Source organism: Myotis lucifugus, unplaced genomic scaffold (assembly GCF_000147115.1).
Source record: "Myotis lucifugus unplaced genomic scaffold, Myoluc2.0 scaffold_39, whole genome shotgun sequence".
In the NCBI taxonomy this organism is placed as follows: Eukaryota; Metazoa; Chordata; class Mammalia; order Chiroptera; family Vespertilionidae; genus Myotis; species Myotis lucifugus.
This window is the reverse complement of record NW_005871087.1, coordinates 1,916,319-1,934,072: the sequence shown is the minus strand read 5'-3', so window position 1 is coordinate 1,934,072 and position 17,754 is coordinate 1,916,319. Positions and strand designations below refer to the sequence as shown.

At 39.1% G+C, this 17,754-nt stretch overlaps 1 protein-coding gene across 1 annotated transcript in view; it reads right to left on the bottom strand.

The window, feature by feature from the left end:
* Window positions 1-17,754, bottom strand: part of GADL1 (glutamate decarboxylase like 1) — a 138,294-nt gene that overhangs the window by 46,427 nt on the left and 74,113 nt on the right. Inside the window, exons 12-13 of the mRNA XM_023752908.1 lie at window positions 11,422-11,621; window positions 2,029-2,080 (exon numbers count right to left, since the gene is read on the bottom strand). Coding sequence (XP_023608676.1) covers window positions 2,029-2,080; window positions 11,422-11,621 — 252 coding nt within the window. The remainder of the gene's footprint in view (window positions 1-2,028; window positions 2,081-11,421; window positions 11,622-17,754) is intronic.

Below are 17,754 nucleotides of genomic sequence, written 5' to 3'. Positions count from 1 at the left end.
CCTAAAAGAGCACACTTGGAAAGCTGATGACTATTCTATTAAGACCCTCCCCTGACATCTCCCCTAAGATTTCCACTTGCAAGAGAGAGATATGCTCAGGACAAAGGGCCCAGTGTGAACTCTCCCTCTAAGGATCATGCTCGTGCCATTCCCTTCCCCCTTACATCCCCACTCAGGCAAGTATCCCTCAACCTCTAAGGGACCCCATGAGACTTGCAACCAGGGGAGCAATGGGCAGCAGCAGCTCATCCCAGGCTAACCCCTCCACCCCCCGAACCCATCTCCAAGGCCCCCTTTTCTCTAACTTCTCAAGACAGCCCAAAGCAGCCCAACCAAGGCTTTCCTGTTTCTTCTTTTATGACCTTCCTTGTTTCACTGTCCTAAGTACATTTTTGCTGCCATCATGGACCCCAATACCCTTTGGCTCAGTGCTGTGTAGATCTTTCCTGTAGATATCCCTGTTTCCCATTCCCTTTTCTTTAAATAAATTCAATTTTTCTTTAATCACTGTCTGAGATGCCTATTTAGCCTGCTGCACATCATCAACGTTAACTTTTCACTTATCACATCTGTAACTGTCTAATTATTTAGTTGTGTACTAGATTATCTCTTACTAGAGGCCCAGTGCACGGATTCATGCACTGGTGGGGTCCCTTGGCCTGGCCAGTGCCCTCTCGAAATCTGGGACCCCTCAGGGGATGTCGGAGAGCCGGTTTTGGCCCGATCCCCGCAGGCCCGATCCAGACAGGAGGGAGCCCGATCCTGTGCATTTAGCATCTGTCCCCTGGTGGTCAGTGCACATCATAGTGACTGGTGGACTAGTTATTCAGTGGCTTAGGCTTTTATATATATAGATGAATTCACTTGTTTTCCTAAGATTTCTCACTATCTGATATTTCCTATGTATTAATTGGCTTATTTATTGCCTATCACTTTTCATTTGAATGTAAGAACCATGAGAGCAGGCAACTTCCCTGTCTTATATCTCCAGTGCCTAGAACTGGGCCTGGCACACAGAAATTGTTCAATAAATCTTGATAAATAAATGAATATAAAAAAATAGCTAGATTGCTTATATACAAAATAGGTTCCTACACTGCAATATCTAGATGATTTATTTTCCCATTGCTCCAAAGCTAATATGCTTTCATTATTTTATGAAAAGAGAAGTTTTTATATTACGTTAAAACTGCTATTGAGCCTGGCTGGTGTTGCTCAGTAGTTGAGCGTTGACCTATAAACTAGGAGATCACAGTTCTATTCCTGGTCAGGGCACATGCCTGGGTTGTGGGCTCGATCCCCAGAGGGGACATGCAGGAGGCAACTGATCAATGATTTTCTCTCATTATTGATGTTTCTAACTCTCTCTCCTCCCTTCCTCTCTGAAATAAATAAAAATATATTTTAAAATATTGCTATTGAGCATATGCTACTTATAAGAAGATCTAAGACAACCTCACATTTTATATTTCTTAAAAAAACAGAATTAAATAATATTCCTCATATTTTCTAATCATAAATTTGTGGGGGAAAATATTCTCTATCTTTGTAACCACCTATTTCTTATTGTCTAGCAAAGAATCCAACAACAAAATGACTTATTTTTCCATTGCTCCAAAGCTAATATGCTCTCATTATTTTATGAAAAGAGAAATCTATAAGCATTATTGTACATTCACTTAATTGATTTTTCACATGCAGGCACCACTATAGTACAGCTGAATATTTGCAGTACAATCATTACGCAATTTATATATCAGGACAGAGGACATAATTTATTCAGTATTATCCTTGGTAATTATTATTGAGCACTTTAATTTTCAATATGTAAAGGCAAGTGTGTTCTCTGAATCCAACAAAGGAAAAACACTTACTAATAGAGTAAATTAACATAATGGACTCTCTGAATTAAGCTAATGACTTGTTTCTAAGTCTGCAACACAAAAACCAATGAAATATAATAGATTGGAAAATTACCACCTTCATCACTGCTGAGTGACAAAATCATAGGCACAGTTCCGTACTTACTTCCATCAGCAACTTGAATCCTTCTCTTTTCTTGATTTCTTCTACCAGGTACCTAAAAAAACCCCACAATAATATTTATAATCTGAAATCTAAAAAGTCCATGAACACGACTGACATATGACAAAACTGTTATTTCTGGACCAGAGACAAGGCTTAGAAATATGAGGCTTAGGAATAAGTAAGGGTAGAGGTATAAGCAAAGGTATGGATTTGGCAGATTCTCCTGAACCTATGGCAATCTCCTGGGGCCTGAGTAAAAAGACACATTTTTGGATGAGATGATGTCTATCTCACACGTTAGCATCAGACTTTCACCCCATTATGAAATCCACACAAAGTAGACTGGCTATATATCTCTGAACATGTGGAGTTCTCATTCACATCCTAGGTGGATATTTAGCATAGGTACTTAAATTACCTAGGTGACTTGGGGAGAAAGAGTTTTTGGTGTGTAGTCCTGCTTGCAATTTCATTCAAGATCAAGGAAGCTGAGTGTCATCTTGTCCAAGGCCAGGACAGAGGGAAGAATAACTGATTATTTGTATTATGTTCAAGTAAGCAGGTTGTAGCCATTGGTGAACTATCTCTAAAGTCATTTTGAATGTCAGGGAAAAAAGAATTATCACACCACAAGCAAAGAACACAGATACATGAGATACGGAATCTGATGGAGAAAAGACTGAAAAGACATTGAGGATATAAAGTAAATTAACACTGACACTCCTTCCCTGGGATTGATTTTTTATATTATAAAAGGCCTGTGGCCGTAATGCCATAACGACCAAAATGACCAGTCACCAGGAGGTGCATGGAGCACCTCTCAGGCCCTCCCCGACCCCCAGGGCACCAGCAGCATTGGTGGAGCATCGTGGGGCGCCGGCAGTGTCCAAGGTGTCACAGGGTGGCGGACATGGCCCTGATGGCAGGCGAGGCCTAGGGGACTCTACACGCTCACGATTTAATCATGCACTGGGCCTCTAGTTGTCTATATAAAAATAGAAAGCTTCTGAAATGGTTGGCCTTGAAAACTAGTGATTTGGTCATGAGCCTTGAAAAGTTTGCAATACTTGACTCAATATTTCAAATTTGGGGGTCAAATGTAACGAGGTGATTAGGGGTGCTGACAAAAATGTACTTGCTAGGGTATTTATTGTGATTTTATATGTAATAGCAAAGAGAGAAAAAGAAAAGGGAAAGAAAGGAAGGAAAGGAGGAAGGAGGAACATCACTCCCAGGAACAAGGACTGGCTTTGAAAACTATGGTCCAGTCAGTTATAAGAGTTACGGTACAACCATATGAAATGTGATCCTGTCACCAAATGACACATATTCAATTAATATTTAAGGACAACAAAAAATGCTCTTCTCAGGCCTCAATTCCCTTACCTATAGAACTGAAATAACACAATCTACTTTTCTAATCTCAAAATGCTGTTGTAAATTTTTTTTAATCAGAAATTAACAAATTATGAAGTATAGAAACTGTGAAAATGAGGGTGGTTAGTATCATTATGTTCATTTGTTATAAAGGCTATTCTAGAATGTGAATATGGACTCAGTTCTTTTTCTCCAAACTTGTTTATATAGTTCATCATATAAGTTTAAATACTGGTGTTTAGCAAATAAGTTATATCATCTTTAAATGATACAAAATCTGATGAAATTCTACCATTATTAACTAGATAATATAGACCCTTTATTTTGAGCAATAATATTGTGAATGCACACACACACACATACACACACACACGTGCGTGCGCGAGCGCTACCAAAGTATTTGATGTTTTACATACTCCTTTCCCTGGGTATTTTTTTCAGGAGATGTTATGTAGCTGTAATGTTTGAACCTTTAGCACACTCCTAACTTCGCAAAAAGCAACTCCAATGGTTAGTAAACATCAGAAAATATGCTCAAGATCACTGATAATCAAAGAAGTGCAAATTAAAAGAATACTGAACTATGTTGCCCATGTGATATAAAAATAAATTTTAAGAGAGACAACACCTAAACCTAGTGAAAATGTGACAGAAAGCTGCTAAAAACCTTTTAAAATTAATAATAATCATATCTTCTGATACAGCCAACCACTTTAGAGATGCTGATCGACCAGGGAAAAAATAATCACTACTATATACACACATACACATATACATCTTTATATGTATATGTACATATATACATTATTGTATCTAAATCTATGTGTGTGTGTATTCCATACAAAATAACTAGAAACAAGATTAATGTCCAGAAATTGGCAAATGGTAGAATAAAATGTATTATAGCAATACAATGTAATATGATGCAGCTATTAATAAAAATGGATTATGTCTACTTCGATTAAACCACACAAATTCTTATGATATTTTAGTAAGAGGTAAAAGCAAGAAACGAAACAAAATGTGGATACTATGATTCCACTGTGTAAGAAATTATAAAAAAGGAAAGCAAAATTAATCCTTACCCACAATTATATATGATCATGTAGTAAAGTACTTAGTAAATTATTAGTGATTACCTAAGAGAGGAAAAATGCAATGCAACGGGGGAGGTAGAAATTATTAACTCTCTTTTCATGTTTCTTTGCAAAGTTTCATAGATGTGGTTACTTGTGTACTTTTGAAAAGGTACTGAATAAAAATAAGATGTAAAGCACAAAACCAAATAGACATATACAATCTAGGCAAGGAAAGCTTGGAACCACACTTTCCTCACCTGCTCAGGCAGAAACCTATAGACTAGCTGTTCACGCAGAAGCCGATGCCATTGTGATCTCATCCTGAGGAAGCCGTCACTAATCCTGGAAACCTTGAGGCTACAAAAACTTTGTAACTCCAGAGGTCCTCAGAATGACTGTAGAAGATTCTAGTTGTGTAGCTAATCAACTCTGGGACAGAGCAAATTCCTTAGCCTCCCTGAGCCTGCCTCAGTTTACTCACGCATGTAATGGAGATGTGAGGCTAGACTGGTAAAATCCTTCCCTAAGAGATTATGACTGTATGAAACTTACACACACTACCAATAGTCTCAATTTAAAATATTTCTGCCAAACTGGCTAGAGCTGCTCCTGGGAGAAAGGCATCCTAAAACAGAACTGAATCAATTAAATTAAGACTCTGCTCTTTGCTAACCATGGGAACCTGGCTTTGCCTGAGGGTAAATCTCCCCACTGCAGTCACTCTCAGAGCCAGCCAGGGTTAACACTCCAACTGAGGTGAGAGTAGAGGTCACTCGGGTGAAGAGCTGCTATTATAACAATTCCATGCTCCATGACACACCATGTCAATAGCTTTCCCACATGGAGGGGTTCCATTGCCAAATACATCTGAGCAATGGCTGTCGTCTACAATTAGAAATATTCTTGGCTTAATTTATAAGGACGTTTATTGAGCTGGTTAGATGGTTCAATGCTATCATTAAGAAGTAGGCATTTTCTATCATTTCAGCTAGCCATATGCTCAGGATTAGTAAAATTTTTCATGTTCATCAAGCTATCTGCTACAGCTCCATATATCATGTCCTTATACAACAGTGTTCCAAGAAGAAAGAGAAAGGGCTGGAGCAAAAGTGGTTTTACTTAATTTTTCTCTATTTACGTAAGACTATTTCCCCCAGATGCCTTCACAGAATTCTTCCTGTATCTTATTGACTGAAGCTGAGTCATATACCCATCCCTGAACTAATTGTTAGCAACGGGAATTGGCTTGGACCAATGTTCACAGCTGGAACATTGTATTCCTACCTACACAAAATCAAGGTTCTGTTGGCAAGAAAAAGGGGAGCATGGTTGTTGGGGGAACAATTAACAGTGCCTGCATTCTGGTTAAAGCAAAGTTAAAAATGTTTCTAGATTACAAGCCCCCCTCAGAGTCCTTAATGTGCTAATGAACACCGAATCTCCAAGAGAGGAATAATGTAGTAGTTAGCATTTCCTAAGCATATTTGACCATGAAAATATTTTTTTTGAAGAACATTTATTACGATGTTCTGGATGTCTATAATCCCACAGAGCATAGTTTCAGAAATGCTAGTTTATAAGTGCCTCAAAAATAAAATCAGTTTTGAGAGGGAATCAATATAAGGTTTTGAGTCACTTCTTCCTACATTCATAGGAATGATTTATTCCTCACAACTTTTCTTTTCAATATATGGAAACAGCCTAGAGATGAAATACATTTAAAAAAACTATTCTTATCTGATGCCAGCCAGGAAAATAAAAAGATGTACATTGATTTTTGGGACATAATGCGGGAACCATAAACCACTTCGACCAAAAAGAATCCAGGTAAATAGGTTCAAGGAACAACAATAGCTTCATAAAACTCATCACTGTCCTCACTAAGCTTAGTAAAAAAAGAGAAAAGAGAGAAAAAAATACATCAGCAAGAGTTTTCACCAAACCTACTGGGTAAAAACTCATTATATGAAGATTCTGGCTTGATTTTGAAGCATACATTCATGACAATCTTGCTCTGAAACACTCTCCCTTTCTTTGCTTAAAAATGTGCTTCTGATGTCAGATACCCTCCATTCTCTGATTTGTTAAATGAATTTAATATTTTTGCATTTCATTGTCCTTTCTGGGAATAGCCCTTCTAGTCCCTTTCTCAATTCACCAGCCACTTAGTCTTCTTGGAGCACTCTGAACCAAGTTTCTCTCCCGGTCTCATCTCCTCACTTGACATTTTTTTCTGATACATGGAGCCTTGCAGAACTCCTGGGAGTTCTTTCCATCTGCTTTCTGTATGCTCTGCATACATTAAGACATAATGCATGGCTTGTGATTCATCACAAACACCTACCTACTACATTCTACTGCAATGGTGATTTTTTCAAAAATCACCAATATAAAAAATTGAAAACGTTAGTCCTTCATAGTCTTCTGGACTCTCCTCTTGTCACCTGGAGAAACACACTAGCACCAAAGTGCCATTGTGTAACTGCTCACCTTTTCCATACTGACAACAGTAAATCCCTCAGTGTTCATGCAAGCCAGTGAAATAAATTCCACTGGAGGAATTGCAGAGACGTGTGCCAAGGGGATAGATAAATGATACATTGGAGACCTGGCAACAGCAGAATGGGAGTTTGTGAACTGTTCGTTGTTGAAAAGACCTATGTACGTGACTCTTGTAGATTTGCTTTAAAAACTGCCCCTTAGTGAATATCCATTTAACCTGAGTGCCACAACAACGGGCTAGAAGGGGCCCTCAGCAACAGGTTGCCCCAGGCATTGTGAAACATTTTCCACTTTCTTAGGCAGAAATCCGAGGTGCACAATCTCCTGCCTTGTGCTGGAGATGGTGATTTTAAACCTCAGCCCCCTGGGTCTCAATGGTATGTGGCTTTAGGTTCCCAACACCACTGATTTTCAAACAACCCAAGGAGAAAGCAAGTTTCCAGTCGTTAATATTTCTTCTGAGAAAGGTGCGGTCATCAACTGGGATGACAAGGGTCAAAAGAAAATTAGAAAAGCCTTCCCGATCTTCCAGGCCATCCATGTTTCCTTCTTGCTGGATCTCTGACAACTGGTGAAATAGGAATCACAGTCCTCCTGAAAATGTCTGTTCCTGCTTTCCCAGGGGAACAGGAGCAAGCTACCTGGTCAAGGTGATGGCAGTCTGTAGGTACATCAAAATCGGGCCCTTAAGTCTTAAAGTCAATACAGAAATTTTAACACTAAGCTCCATTTTGATTCAGGAACATGAAACCATTGCTTCTATCAGGTCAGTGCAATCTTTATTGCAATGTGCCAGTGGTAAAGAGTTGCACAGCTTTTCCAGTATTTAAGACACCTAACCCAGGGCCTAGGGAAATGGATAGGTTAGCTACGTTAGACTGCTGATAATAGAGGTGCACTCCAAATAGTACCACAATTCTCATTTGCATCTTCACTTTGCTAGAGTTCTTATCTGCTGAAGGATAGTATACTTCTAGGAAACAAAGTGTTAGCCATAAATTAGAGAAGTTATAGCAAGTAGAGCCGAACGCCATGAATGAGAATCATTTTTATTACATAAAATCTAAAGCAGGTGGTCTAGGGTCAGTGGGTGTGGTGGAAAATGGTATTTTAACTCTCAGCAGTCAGTGGTCTGAACTGATTATGCTGGCTCACAAAATCAATGGTGTTGTAGTGCTAGATTTTACTGGCTAGTGAGAGCTCATTGTTAAATATTCTGGAATTTTGTAAACCACAACTGGAAATTGGCAGACATTACAAACTGAGGCTTTGTTTTCCCCTCCCAAGAGACATTTTATCTCTAGACCACTACACATGGACTCAAGGATACAGATTAGCTCCCAGAATTGAGAAAATGTTCCATTCCCCCCCCCGCCCCCGCAAAGAGCAGAATCACAAACCAATCAATTTAAAAGGAAATAAAAATCATGAAAACAAAGACCTTATATTGCTATCTTAATATCATTCTTAATCCTAAAGTAATTTTCTCCAAGTTTATAATTTTATATTCATTCAAAGTGATATCTGTAAAAGGACTTAGCTTTTGCTTGGTATTGGGGGTGGGAAAACAGAATAACTTTTGCTCACTCCAGGAATAGAGTGTTAGATATCAAGAATGTGGAACGTTAAGGAGAACAAAACTATTATGAGTAACAGCATGAAAGAGGAGGGATTATTTTTCAAGTATTAAATATAGGTCACGGAGTCTGCAGCAGTGCTCACTGAAATGTTAATTCCATTCAATTCAACTTGACAAACATTTATAAACAATAAGTGTTGCTGAATTGAACTGAAATGTTAACATTTATCCTCCTGTGATATTTCTCTGCAAAAATTAGAAAACTCCTTTGACTATAAATTAAATTCTACCCTGAGATGAATGTTAACTTTATAATAAATACAATCATCAAATATTTATATCTCGCCTGTTTCATGACACCTGTTATTAAATTACTCAGCGGCTTAGAAAAAATAATGCAGAGATTCTACCACACTTAAATGGTATGAGAAAATACAAAAAAGTGAACAGAGATTTCTGAACTTTTAATGAGCAACTATGAATATTTATGGTAGACAGTTCCATTTTTTTTCACCTCTGGGTAGTTCTCGCCCTACTTCTGATCGAAGCACTTTAGCCCTACTTGTACTGAAAGCACACTGCTCACCCAGTTTCAGTACATGTCCTATAGGAGGAATTGTCAGTCTCCCTAGTGCCAAGGGAGGGCATGTGGCTCAGATGACCAATGAGAGTAGCACCTTTCCCTCAAAACAGTGACTGATCCTGAGGTGGATGCTTGGTTCACACAGAAATGATTATAAATTTCCTCGGGGTTATTGAGAGAGGAAAAGTCTCTCCTTTTTACCTTGACCCTGAATGTGGGAGGATGTAGATCTGACACTCCTGGCAGCTGCCTTTCCTCATAGGAAGAAACCAAACATGAAGGAGAACAGACCTGATAGATGGAGATAAATTGAGGTTGGTGATATTGTTTAAGCCCCTTGAGTAAGCCATTCCAGAAGTCGTCACTATACTAGCTTATAAGTAATATGAGGTAATAAATTATCTTTCTTTCTTTATGATACCTGGAGTTAACATTTCTGTCGGTTACCACCAAAAGAATCCTGACACATATTTGCAGATTTTTCAAACTACTTCTGAAACCACAATCACCAGAAAGTGCCAAAGCCGTCTCTTCACCTGTCCTTATAACCAAATCCTTTGCCATGTACTTTTGCAGTTCTTCCTGCAAAATGGTAGACTGTACTTCCTGCCTTTTGACATTGAGTTTGGCCATGAAATTTGCTTTGGCCATTGGAATGCTAGTAGATATGATGCAACCAGGAGGTTAAAGTGGGCTTGCCTTATCTTCCGTCAGCCCCATTACAAGAACACACTCCGGCTAGCCTGCTGACCCAAGGAAGATGAAAGACATGTGGAAAGTAGGCCCAGTCTGCTTTTCTCCACCCCAAGCCACCACAGTATGAGATAAAGCCACTCCAGCCAAGTTGCAGACTTTAGATGAAATCATTATTATTATAAGATCCTGGGTTTCCAGAAAATCCGCAGTGATGCTCAGAGCATCGCTGTTGCACCAAGTGTTGTAGAGAGCACCCATACCACTCCCGGCGTAGAAAGAAGACATTGTTTTAAGTCTCTAGGGAGATCTTCAGGTTTTGCAAGTGAAATGTAAACAGGGAGTGAAGAAGGAGAGATTATTCAAACCAGAGATCACAAACTTTGATGCCTGTAGTGGCAAGCAGGGAAAAACAAAACACAAAAAACTGACACTAAAGCTCATATAGCATGTAGCACATGCCAACCAGGCACTGTTCTGAGTGTTTACACATGTTAATTCATTTAATCCTCATCACAATTATTTGAGTTAGACACTGTTGTTATCTCCATGTTACTGGGGTGAAACGGAGGTACAGAAAGGTTAAAAAAACTTTCCCAAGTCACGAAGAGCTTATAAATGGTAGAGCTAGCACCTCTAAGCTATAGTAAAATGAGCTAGATAAGAAACAGGATGAGAGGAGGGGACGATGGTTCTTCCGAGAGTCGGGCGTCATGTTCAGCAGCTTGTCACCATGTGGGATTGAGAGCATTCGGAATAGAAGCCAAAAATCTAGATTTTTAACAAATCTCCCTATTTTTAAATACTATTTTAAATGTTCAAATGTTTTATTTTTTAAAATCATGAAGGTTAACCCTATGAAGTTCAGGCCCAACAAGTCATATTTAAAAGTAAATTTGGTCATGGCCTGCCCATTGGCACCCACTGATCCAAGCTTAGCAGCAGAGTTCTGTTCAGGTGATATATGTGTCCAATGCATATATCAAGAGCTCTTCACATGTCTTTGAAAGTGGGTTCAAAGGCTTTGTCTCTAATGTTACAACAAGGCAAGCAACCCTGGGGCTTCCACTTTACCTTTATGCCTTTACACCAGTCCCACAGGCTCAAGACCTGCTATTTGGGTCCTTGAAGTCACCATGATCTCTCTCAGATCTGGAAATCTAGGCCTGCTATTCCCTCTGCCTGGATTATTCTTCTGTCCTTTCTTTATTGTGTCTTAGTTGAATGTTGCTTCCCTGCCAATGACCCTCATGAATATACTGGGGAATCCTGCTGAGTGGTCTGGAGCACCATGCACCTTCCTTTAACAAAAGAGTAGGTTCACCTGTATTTTTATCTGCATTAGCACCAGAATGTATTTCTTACTAGGCTAGGATCCTGGAGGGCAGTGGGTAGGAGTACTTTGCTTACAATTCCTATCACATAGTAGATACTGGGAAAAATGGTTATCAGATAAAAGAAGAAATGCACAAATGAAATAATATGTACAGACCTCACAAATGTTACTGTCACTGAGTCTATTATAGACACACGTGGGTGCACACACACACACACACACACACACACACACACGCAAGTACCTAGATAAAGCAAGAGCACGATTAACTCTTTCTTCAAGGCCTAATGTGCCCAGGGCCTTCCAAGTCATCCAGAACTTGAATGCATCTGCTCTCCTGCTACATTGGATAGACTTGTCTCCTGTGTCATAGCTGACATCATAGAATTTATCCTGCTGGAAGAGGTAAGACGCCTTGGCAGAGTAGCATTTCTTAAGAAGACCCTTTGGGGGGAAAAAAGAAGAAAGATTAAAAGATTGTCCATTTTTAAAATACACTTAATTTTGAAAACAAACACCCACAAACATAACCTGTATGATATTCTACTTTGTGCCAAATGTGCTTGGTCTCATTCTATGATTGCCCTAAATCAGAAGCAATAGGTATGTATTAACTTGGAGATAGATTACCCATTGTGTTTCCAGAAAACCCTCAGAGTTGAGAATGCTAAATCCATCCTTAACAATTTTCCTTATGAGTACTAGAAGCGTTGAGACAACCATGTCATCATCTGTATGAAATCAAGGTGGGCCAATTTCTCAGTATGAAATAAAAATCTGTTTATAACTCACTCAAGGCTCCTACCATATTATACATACTTTATACAACTTCATATAAAAAAAAACCACTAGGCTTTTAAAACCTCTTCTTTTCAACTCATCTATATTAAAGAGGCCTGAAGTGACAATAACCCAGAGGAAAAAATCTGAAGAAAATGCTATGGAGGAGTTAAACAAGTGTCAACAAGTTTTAACAACCACAGTATATCAGCTACAATTCCAAAGGTTTTTTTGAGTTGGTGTCACATTGGTTTTATTTGCAACCCAAATCAATTTGCATTTACTGACTGCTAACTTCTTGCCAAGCAGTGGAAGACAATTCACTATGTTTATCACCATTTTAGAGTCTTCACTTTGACCTCAGATTATTACAGTTTAAGCCCTGTGGCCCTCAATGTCATTTGGAATCTACAAAATCCCAGATTTTCTAACCTGTCCTTCACTGCCCCCATAATTCCCTGAGCATCTTCATTACCTGAGAATATCTAATAGAACCATCTGTCTATCTCCCCAGCATAACCAAACTACTCAATGTCCCTTAACCACTAGATCATGCCCCATCTGCACCTTTGCTCACACCATTTGCTTTACCTTGACTCTTTTAATATAACATATGACATTTAAAAGAATATGTACAGTATACTTATAAGTTCTGAAGTTTACTAACACCAAACATAGTCTTCCCTCTTTAACAAGGTCTGCCCTTCCTTTGGGTTCCATCTCAAGTTCTGCTTCCTCTTCAGCTTCTTTATCTGCCCATTCGATTGGACTCACTTCCTGCCTTTATATTCGGCTGCATTTGTTGGCTTTCCTCCTGCAGTGTCCCCACTCAATGAGCAGTCGGCATGTATTCTCTCCTCATGTGGCAAAACCGGTTCTTGAAAGCGGGAATCATTTCTTATCCACATCTTGTCCACATCCACAAAGCGTAACATTGTATTGGGCACAGAGGACCCTCACTAAGCAATTAGGGGGATTATGCCACTCCCCATAGTCCAGCGGTTCTCAACCTGTGGGCTACATGTAGTATGAATGGAATAAACACAGATATATGAACTTCTCAGATGGTGCATCTTATTAACCTTAACAATGCAAAAATATCAGTGCCATACTGGAAGCTACAGAGAAACTCTTCAGGAGTCATAGAGGTCCTAGAAATGACCCCTTTTAAACAGAGAATGTATTAGATGCATTCATTGGACTGATCAACTTGTACTTCAAGGTATCACATTCCAAACAAAAGCATGCATTTTGTTATCTTAATAGCAATTTTCTCATGGGTGGACATTAATCTGGATATAATGTGTCCCATTACCATAAAGCATGATTTTATACTATATAAAATTATATAGCAACTATAATCAAGAACTCCAAAATCCCACTCATCCATTATCCAAAATAAACTGAGTATAAAATAATAATTAAAGGAATATTAGTAAGCCTTCAGCCTGGCCTTGATAGATATAATTGGGAGACCCTGGGGAAGAGCTGATTGCTCTGATCTGAATATTAAGGTAGAAAAAAACCCCTTACTCTTTAAGCTACTTTAATTTTATCAGCAATCTTTCAACTTTGATCACAGCAGCCACCACTGCATCTCCCTACCCTCAAATGTCAGGAAATTTGGTTATTGTTTCCATAGCAACTACAGCCTGACCCATGCATTACAACATTAAAAGGCCACGGCATATATTTCAAAGACAAAGCACACACACACACACACACACACAAACACACCACGCACACACACAAACACACCATATATATACACACACACTTATACTTGCATCCTGATTACAAATTTATTTTCATCAACTATGCAAGATTCAAAAAAATTCCCAAAGCAAATGAACTTTAGACATGTCTTGGGCAAGTTTCAGTGACTTATGCTAGTGGCTAAAAGGAAGAGGAAGCCCATTCATTATCAGAAGACAAATGGATCATCTTAGTCAAATGGAGAAGAGGAGAGCCAAGAAAATATATAGCAGAATGAGTGATTGTCCTGCGGCAGTGACATTGTTAATTTCATTGCACTGAAAAATCCTCCTGCCTTGGGAAGCTTCCCATAAAGAACTAGAGGCTTGGGATTTACTTTATTGAAAATAAATGAAAACTATTTCCCCAAAGTTTTTTTGCTTTGCATTTTAGTTTATATTCTTGTATTAAAATTGATGAGATCTCTTTTGTTTAAGATACACATTAACTAAGGAAAGATCTCTCCAGAGAAAACAACAATATTGGAATAAGTATAATAAAAGCTAAGATTTTTACTTTTTAAGTGTAAAACACTTAATCTGTCATTATTGTACTACCAAAGAGAAGGACCATGTTTATCTTGCTCATCTTTATACACTTAATCCTAGCAGGACAGTAAAAACTAGTTATATGGATCCCGGAGACAAATATTCAATGAGAACTGCTTTATAGTGTACTATCTCAAACAGTCTCATGAATTAGTAGACAATGTATGAAAATTTTCACAGAGGCAAGTGAAAGAAATCAAAGTAGCTTAAGCAAAAAAAGGAAAATTGTACAGGCTCATATTTTAAAACATCTAGATCTATAAAATCTGCAGGCACAGTTGGATCCAGGACTACATCAAGAATTTGCCTTTTTCCTGTTGTTCTAGTTTCTTCTATATTGGCCTCATTCCCACAGCAGAAAGCTGGTAAGAAGCCTGGGAACTAGGGTATTGCAGTGGGGCCTGTGAGCAAAGAAGGAGGCTCTGTTGGAGAGAAGATGGGCAGGAAAGAAGAGACAGCCTCTGCCATTGATGCTACTACACAAGCAGCAAGTCACCATTGGCCTTCCAAGCTCAATTTCTTCTCTGAACCTTCTGCTGCCTAAACCTAGCAGGCAGCCAGTTAGCAAGGGAGCCTGGGAATTGTGGTTTTCTGGAGTCAGGCCCTTTTCACAGCAAGGCAGAGGAAGGTTGAAGAATGAATTATACAGTAAAGAGAAACAGGCAAATGTCAAGCACACAGCATGAGGACAGAAACCATAACTCTCCTTTTCAGTGTTTGTATTCACAACACCTAACCTAGCACAGACCAATAATGGCCAGAGCCAACATTATAAAGTCCTTACTATGTGTTAGGCACTGTATATGCAGGAAGCCATTTAAATCTCAAGTTGTACTATTTTTGTCAACACCCATGTACATGTGAAGAAACTGCAACACAGCAAAGTTTGGTGAAATACCTAAGATCATGTAGCTTCTAAGTGGTAGGGCTGGGCTTCAAACCAAGGCCTCTTGAAGCCAAGGCCTAAGCTCTTTACACATCACTCTCTGCTCTCTCTACAGTGAGCACTTAAATATGTGTGGAAGAGAGTGCTCCATAAATACTCATTAAGAGTTCATAAAGAGTTTGGTGAAATGGAAAATGGCAGTAGAGTCCATATCAAACTAAAGGTCAAAACTACTAACATCCCATTTCGGGCCCTTAACTTTGTCCCTGTAGATATAACTTTGGCTTTTACTAGTGGCAATATCTTGTCTATGAAGCATTTTAAGATTTTTCTAAATACTTGTGACTCTGGTGATATTTAAGGAGATCACTAAAAACACATAATGAGTCGGCAAGTTGTGTATTTTCCTTGTCAAGATTAGTCCAGTCACGTTTGATTTCCACAGGCCAGATCAGATTCAGCAGCCACTTTCCCAAGAGTCAGTGACTACATGAGCGACTTTAAGTCCTCACTTCTTGCAATCACATTTTTCAGCTTACCAAACAAAAGCTACCAAAAACTCTCATATGGCTCTTCCCATATTCTGTCCCATTTCACCATTACTTACAGTCAAGACATTGTCTAAAATAAATGCCTCAGGAAGTTGGTATATTAATCATCTTTGTACTAATTAATTCATTCCAAAATTATGTATTGAGGACCTATTTTATAGTACGTACTATGATGCCAGGAGTTTGGGCATACAACCCCAATGGAAGTACTAAGCATCTAGGCCAGGGGTACAGAATCGTTTGGTCTGGCCCTGCCAAGGCATTGGGGTGAGTTAATTAAATATTTGACCAAATATAGCAGGCGAATTTTTAAGTTGATAATTTTGTATGGCCCACGAGTGATGTTATAAATATTCAAATGGCCCTTGGCAGAAAAAAGGTCCCCCACCCCTGATCTAGGCTAACATTTGTTGACTGAATGGACAAAATTAAATTTAGGCTGTGAATAGCAGAAAGGCTTGTTGTAATGTAGACTATAAAAGTGAATTTTAAAAACAATTATACCTTCTAATATTGGCTTTATTTATTTATTGAGCAAACACTTTGAGAGCCTTTCTATAGGCCAAAAGCTGTGCTAGGCACTGGTGCTGTAATGTCACCATCCTTAAGAAGTTTAAGGTGGAGATAAGGACAGAAAAACAGGCAATTAGAGCACCGTGCCAGAACAGGGGAAAGAACAAGGTCTAAGGAGCATGAAGAAGGGTCATCTTTCACTAACTTAGAGATGTTAGATAGCGCTTTCAGAAGAAGAAATGTGTCGCCTGAGAGCGGAAAGATAAGGAGTTGCTGAGTAGGAGAAGAGAAGATAAAATTAATTCAGTATGACTGGGGCTAATTAATGAGGTAGGGCATAGCTCGGAAGGCTGTAAAGGTAAAAAATAGCCAAGTCACCAAGGATCTTAACTGCCTCCGTAAGAATGATTGGTCATGGAATTTTCACAGGCCCAAGTAGATATTACAACTTAAACTTCATTATTGTTCTGGCAGAATAAAGTGAGAATCAGCAGATGTGGATTCTGCTTTTGATTTAGTCACTTGGAGTCAGAGCTCAAAGCAAGTCACTTCACATCTTGGGCTTCATCTTTCTCATCGACCTAATGGAGATAATGATACTTGCTCTACCTACCATGCAGGAATACTGTGCAAGCCTAGTGAAATAATGTTAACTGCGAATACCTCTCCGTCTGCTCAAAATCCTCCCCACCACTCCTCTCTTACATATTCCTGTACCCGACCCCTCCCCCCACTGTCACCGCCCATTTTTCCTTAGATTTCTCTCCAGGAAAACTGCAGAATAGGATGCCTGCTCTAGACATCATCACTGTTTATGAAATAAGCACATTACACCTCTCATCGACCTCCCTTTTTTAATGGGATGGATCCATAGAAACAGATCACATTGATAGAATGTATTAAAGCTATCAAAAGGAACCTTAGAGCAATAGGAAGAATTATCCACGGTCTTTATCCTCCAAGTGGAGCTAATCCTGCCCTTGTCTACGTTATCATACTTGACCTTCTTAGATGTTGTGGGTCTTTATAAGTCTCAGCATGGTTTGTATGGAAGACACAAAAAGCAGAGTAAGAAATGAGATTGGGCAAAGCCGTGCACTAGGTGGACTGAAGGCTAAGAAACCATCAAATGACCAGGTGTAACTTGTCTAGTTGTCTTCACTTTCCTTATTCACACAAGAAAATGGATATGTTGAGTGGCTGCTGAGTGGTGGGAATAAAGGAAGCAAATGACAATAATGCCAGTGTTATTTCCCCCCAAAGGAAACAAATCATACTGAACCATGGAAAAGGTCAGTGTATTAGGCTGTGTCATGAATAGCCAAGAAAGGAAGAAAGGAAGAAAAGAAGAGAGAGAGAGAGAGAGAGAGAGAGAGAGGGAAGGGAAGGGAAGGGAAGGGAAGGGAAGGGAAGGGAAGGGAAGGGAAGGGAAGGGAAGGGAAGGGAAAAGAAAAGGAAGAAAAGAAAGGAAAAATGAAAGAGAAAGAAGGGAGGGAGGGAAGGAGGGAGGGAGGGATGGACAGAGGGAGGAAGGAAGGAAGAAG